This window comes from Octopus bimaculoides, chromosome 5 (assembly GCF_001194135.2).
Source record: "Octopus bimaculoides isolate UCB-OBI-ISO-001 chromosome 5, ASM119413v2, whole genome shotgun sequence".
Lineage (NCBI taxonomy): Eukaryota > Metazoa > Mollusca > Cephalopoda > Octopoda > Octopodidae > Octopus > Octopus bimaculoides.
This window is the reverse complement of record NC_068985.1, coordinates 9,425,295-9,431,878: the sequence shown is the minus strand read 5'-3', so window position 1 is coordinate 9,431,878 and position 6,584 is coordinate 9,425,295. Positions and strand designations below refer to the sequence as shown.

The 6,584-nt window shown below is 39.4% G+C and overlaps 1 protein-coding gene across 1 annotated transcript in view; it reads left to right on the top strand.

The window, feature by feature from the left end:
- LOC106877294 (WD repeat and FYVE domain-containing protein 3) overlaps positions 1–6,584 on the top strand; it is a 293,546-nt gene that overhangs the window by 252,069 nt on the left and 34,893 nt on the right. The window contains exons 43-47 of the mRNA XM_052968010.1: positions 844–1,030; positions 2,654–2,742; positions 2,848–2,953; positions 3,769–3,870; positions 4,476–4,553. Of these exons, the coding sequence (XP_052823970.1) occupies positions 844–1,030; positions 2,654–2,742; positions 2,848–2,953; positions 3,769–3,870; positions 4,476–4,553 (562 nt within the window). The remainder of the gene's footprint in view (positions 1–843; positions 1,031–2,653; positions 2,743–2,847; positions 2,954–3,768; positions 3,871–4,475; positions 4,554–6,584) is intronic.

Sequence of the window (6,584 nt, the reverse complement as noted above, 5' to 3'; positions counted from 1 at the left end):
ATATATGTATTCTCTGAGTGGTTGGCGTTAGGAAGGGCATCCAGCTGTAGAAACTCTGCCAAATTTAGATTGGAGCCTGGTGTTGCCATCCGGTTTCACCAGTCCTCAGTCAAGTCGTCCAACCCATGCTAGCATGGAAAGCGGACGTTAAACGATGATGATGATGATGATGATATGTATGTATATATTAGAGGCTATGTTAACCTCGTGAAGGGATGGTTGCATCCAAGGAAATACTGGTTCAATACCTAATATTTTGGGGGAATGAAATTCCCTTAAAACAATAGTTATCTCCATTTAAAAGAAGAAACGAAAATGGAGATAAGAAAGCTAATTGTTTACTATGAACAAATTGGTCATCTTCACTTCTTACAGCTGTGATGACCAATTTGTTAATGATAAACAATTATTAACTCCCTTATCTCCATTTTCTTTTCTGGATATAGACTATATATATATATATATTACATACTTAAATAAAATTTGGGTAAAAACCTTATGGTATGCTATGCAAAGCTTGTCCACAGTTATTGGCACCCTGATGTTATCATAGTGGAAATACACCTGCTACTGGATTTATATCAGGAATTCCACATTATCCATAGAGTTTATATAAATAGACAAATGATAAAAAATGGAATGAATGACATTCTTTATTTACATGCATACATACATACAAAGAATTGATAAAAAGGATCTCTATATACTTATTTTCTGTAGTACAGTATAACATATCTTACATAATGTGTGTGCTTGTACATATATATACATATCTATATAATATCTACATCCATTTGTTGGTCTGTTTGTATATAAATATATCTTCTGTTGCTCTTTCTTTAGTGGTATTAACTTGAATGAAACTCGTCCACGAGTTACCACATGGCATGTTGACACTCTGCTACTAGATGAAGACATGATTCCACCAATGAACCACATGACGAAAAGCACAAGTCTACATGAAGGGCTGTTTTTGGTTGCCTCTGCTGCTAAGAGAGTCTGGGAAGAACTCTATGTCTGCAAAAAACCAGTAAGTGAAGCCAAATGTTTTTTAATTTATTTGTATTCTTTGATATTAGAATTTTTGCTTCCCTGGGCAAAGATGACCATAGATATATTGAAACTCTGACATCTGGCAACTGACTTAGTAAACACCCACAAAATTATTAACCATTGCACCAACAACCACTTTGAGCAACTTTCTGAACTTCATGTGTCTAACACGTGGACATGCGTACAAAGTCAGAAAACACCACAACTCCCATGACTTTCGGAAACATTTTCTCACACTCAGAGTTACTGAAGCACGGAACAAACTACCTGCATCAGTTGTTAGTTGCCGAGACATTGCATCCTTTAAAACCTCCATGCTTCCTGAAATTCGCCAACACTACACCTGATATCCCCCACCTCCATACGCATGCACACATGTATGTTGGCACTCCGTCACTTATGACGTCAAGGGTTCCAGTTGATCCGATCAACGGAACAGCCTGCTCATGATATTTACGTGCAAGTGGCTGAGCACTCCACAGACACGTGTACCCTTAACGTAGTTCTCGGGGATATTCAGCGTGACACAGTGTGACAAGGCTGACTCTTTGAATTACAGGCACAACAGAAACAGGAAGTAAGAGTGAGAGAAAGTTGTGGTGAAAGAGTACAGCAGGGGTCGCCACCATCCCCTGCCGGAGCCTCATGGAGCTTTAGGTGTTTTCGCTCAATAAACACTTAGAACGGCCGGTCTGGGAATTGAAACCGCGATCCTATGACCGTGAGTCCGCTGCCCTCACCACTGGGCCATTGCGCCTCCACACACATGTATATCATGACTCATACACTGTTCACTTTCCTTGTGCATAATTCTATGTACTGTACATGCACCTTTGATGAGCTGTAGTGCACCTTAGCACTATACACAATAATTTCATTCTTATTATCTGTCAGTGGTTCTAAACCTGGGTCCTTATGACCTTTGGGGGTCCATATAAGATTTTTTCGTTAAAGTCTATGAGCAGTAAATTGGTTATATTTTACAATACACAAAATATTTTAACAATTTTTTTAATACAATTCCTAGTAATATTTAAACAACAAATGACTATAGGGGCCCAGTAGAGTAAAATAGGGCTGAAAAGGGGTCCATTAGTAAAAGAAATGGATAAGACAGGTCTAGAGGATGAGACTGGTACTTATTTTATAAATGCCGAAAGGATGTAAAGCAAAACTGACCATGGTAGAATTTGAACTCAGAACATGAAGACAGACAAGATGCTACTAAGCATTTTACCCAGCATGCTAACAATACTACCAGCTTGCTACTTTCATCATCATCATCATCATCATCATCATCGTTTAACGTCCACTTTCCATGCTAGCATGGGTTGGACGATTTGACTGAGGACTGGTGAAACTGGATGGCAACACCAGACTCCAATCTGATTTGGCAGAGTTTCTACAGCTGGATGCCCTTCCTAATGCCAACCACTCAGAGAGTGTAGTGGGTACAATAATGAATAAATATATCCTGTATATAGTTTAATTCTATATTAGTCCATCTGCTGCTCAACGCACAGGTTTTCATTCCTCAAACATAGAACGTACTCCAATGCTATTTAATCATGAACTTAGAATCTAAACTCTTCATTTCAAGGTGTTGGAAGAAATATTTAGAACTCAGCTGAATACAATTGATTTATCGGACTCCTCCAAGATAACATCCCCTGATTTGGCAACAGTGAGGTAAGTGTTTCTGTGTTTCTTACCTTTTTTTTAATTGACTCTTCCTACTTAGATTTTCCATGCTTCTAGCAGTCACCATGATAACACTAACTATTATGTTCACAGGCCTTTAATTCTGGAACCAGCCTCAAGAATCTGGGTGTCCTATGCAGAGTTAGAGAGGCGCTCAGTCTACATGCATACCGATCGGTTACAAACACAAATCCAGTCGGTGAGTGCAATCAATATGGATGTATCATTTCTGTTTCTTTCACTGCTTTTTTTCTTCTACTTTTGGTTCATTTTACTGTATTTTCCGGCATATAAGTCAAAATTTTCAACCAAAGAATTTACTGTAAAAAAGAAAGTTTGGTTGACTTGCACATCAAGGACCGAAATTTTCAAGTGAAATACATCAGAATTTGGAAAGATAATAAGGATGTTTGAGTGCTTACACTTTACACTACATTGACTTGTTTGCTGGAGAATATCGTACAGTAATCCCTCATCATATCGTAGCTCACCTATCGTGGTTTATTATTTAAGCCTATGTCAATTCCTCCGTGGCGTTGTTTTGCATATATAATACAATAAGTATATATACAAATTATAAAAAATAATTTTAAAAATATATACAGTACAGTTCTGTTTCTTATTTCGTTATTGCCCACAAGGGGGTAAACATAGAGGGGACAAACAAAGACAGACAAAGGGATTAAGTCGATTACATCGACCTCCAGTGCATAACTGGTACTTAATTTATCGACTCCGAAAGGATGAAAGGCAAAGTCGACCTCAGCAGAATTTGAACTCAGAACATAACGGCAGATGAAATTTCGCCCGGCAGGGTAACGTTTCTGCCAGCTCGCTGCCTATACAGCATAGATCTGTTTCTCCTTTGTGGATTTTCACCTATTGTGGGTGGGGTTTTGGAATGTAACACCTGCGATAGTCGAGGGATTACTGTATATGCTATCTTATTGTACTGCTTACTATCCTTGTACTGTTTGGGTTCTTATTAATTTTCTCGTCAACTTACCTGAACAGAAACTACAAAAAGTCAGCAGTGGTGTCCTTCGCCTTGCTTCCAGAAAAACTAAGAAAGAACTCCCGCTGAAGTCTTCTCCTGCGACTACAGTCCATTCCAGCGTAAGTGTTGTTACCTTGTTGCTTTCTTTTGTCGTTCTTATGGGAGTATTACATGTAATACACACAGTGGCGGATAGTATTACCTGTTATTGCATATTCTGCTTTTTTATGGATTCAGTCATTGGACTGCTGCCATGCTGGGGCACTGGTTCCAAGGCCCTTCCCCTCTATAATAATTTCTTTGTGTTTTTTTTTTAATATATTTTGACCTTGTGGAGTGGAACAGCAAGGTTAGCCTGGGTGCAAAGGGACATAACCAAATGATACAAATAATTTTGTTCAACACCATACCAATAATTATACATATGTATATATATATATATATATCAGTGTGGTGTATTCATTAGATATATTCATGTACTATGTTGTATCTTTGCTGGTCTGAAGTGTGCTAAACTCAGTTAGCTTGCAAGCTTTCTTAGAATAACTTCATAAAACTTATCACAAACTCATCATCTCTTATAGTTCACCTTATCGATGTCAATGCCCCCTGACTGGCTTCCATGCTGTTTGGCAGGTCAAGGTTAGGGTTAGGGTTTTTACTTGGAACCCAAAGAAATGCAAAGACAACTTGCTCATGTAAGCTTCATGTTTTCTACTTGCAGGACTTTTTCATGTGGACAAACAGCCACGTATCTATAGTGAAAGATCTGGTTGAATTCCAGTTCAAACAATATATGCAGGTGAGTGTTGGATTGACTTGAAATCTTTTTTTCCAGAATTTTTTGTTTTTGTATTTGTTTTGTATTTGTTTTGTATTTGTTTTGGGGGTAATGAAGACTTGTTAGACATAGATAAAATTATATTAAAAACAAAAATGTGTCCTTTATTACAACAGAAATTTTTCTTCTAGCAACACTGCATCTGTCCAATGTAATGGATGTGTAAATAGGTTCATATAAATAAATTCAATAACCCTTTTGAATTCAAAGAATCTATGATTTTCTTCCTTTTAAATCAAGGAGGTAACATCATCATCATCATTTAACGTCTGTTGTCCATGCTGGCATGGGTTGGACGGTTTGACCAGGGCTGGCAAGCTGAAAGGCTGCACCAGACTCCAGTATGCTTTGGCATGGTTTTCTATTGCTGGATGTCCTTCCTAATGCCAACCACTCTGAGAGCATAGTGGGTACTTTTATGTGTCATTTGTGTCACATTGGTATCTGCCATGTCTGCAATTTTGCTCGTCTTGATGGGTCTTCTTCTCAAGCACAACATAATGCCAAAGCTCTCGGTCATTGCCTCCATGAGGCCCAACCCTTAAAAGGAATTCAGCCACTTTGCCTCCGTGAGGCCCAATGCTCTAACATCGGTGTAAATAAATATATTTTGGGGTGATTGGTTAAAAAAGTTTCCCAACCCCTGTCGTAATTTCTCAAAACTAAATTGCATCTGTGAGGCATTTAATCTATAAATTTGATAATCATGGTGTCTAGAATTATCTCTTCCCACTTTTGTTAGAATTACATTAGTACAATAAACTTTTCTTCTAATTTCATGAGTAAAACAATCAGCTACAATTCTTTGTCACCAAAAACATAAGATGTATATGTTTGGTAGACGGAAATTGAAAGAAGCTCATTGTGTATGTGTGTATATGTATGTATGTGTTACCGTCCCCTTGCTTTAACTCCCATGCAAGTGACGCATAAAAAGCACCATTCAAGCGTGATTGTTGCCAGCATCACCTTATTGGTACATGCCAGTGGCACATGAAATCAACATTCGAGCGTGGTTGTTGCCAGTACTGCTGGACTGGCTCCCATGCAGGTAACACATAAAAAACACCCTTTGAGCATAGTCATTGCCAGAACCGCCTGACTGGCCCTCATGCAGGTGGCATCCATTACACTGTCGGAGTGGTTGGGGTTAGGAAGGGCATCCAGCTGTAGAAACTTTGCCAGATCAGATTGGAGCCTGGTGTAAAGCGGACGTTAAACGATGATGATGATGTCTTCTCCTTTGATATATGTGTGTGTGTGTGTTCTTTAGTTTCTGTCTACTCTATCCACTCGTAAGGCTTTGGTCTCTGACCAGGGCTGTAGGTAAAAGACCTGCCCAAGGTGCCATGCAGTGGGATGGAACCTGAAACCATGTGGTTGAGAAGCAGACTTCTTAACTACACAACCACACCTGCACCTATATGTGTGTGTGTTTCTTTTTACTGGTTTCAGTCATTTGATTGTGGCCATGCTGGAGCACCACCTTTAGTCGAGTAAATCGATCCCAGGACTTATTCTATGTAAGCCTAGTCTTATTCTATCAGTCTCTTTTGCCAAACTGCTAAGTTACGGGGACATAAACACACCAGCATCGGTTGTTAAGTGATGGTGAGTGGGGGGGGACATACATACACATACATACATACACACACACACATATATATCATTGTTGTCATCGTTTAACATCTGCTTTCCATGCTGGCATGGGTTGGATGGTTTGACTGAGGGATGGCAAGCCAGGAGGCTGCACCGGGCTCATATATATATATATATATATATATATATATATATATTCATGCGCTGGTATTCATGTGGTGAGAATGGAGGAGGATAGCTGCGTGAAAAAGTGCCACACCCTAACACTTGAGGGAACCCGTGGAAGAGGTAGGCCCAGGAAGACCTGGGCTGAGGTGGTGAGGCAAGACCTTCGTACATTGGGCCTCACCGAGGCGATGACTACGGACCGAGACCTTTGGAAATGTGCTGTGC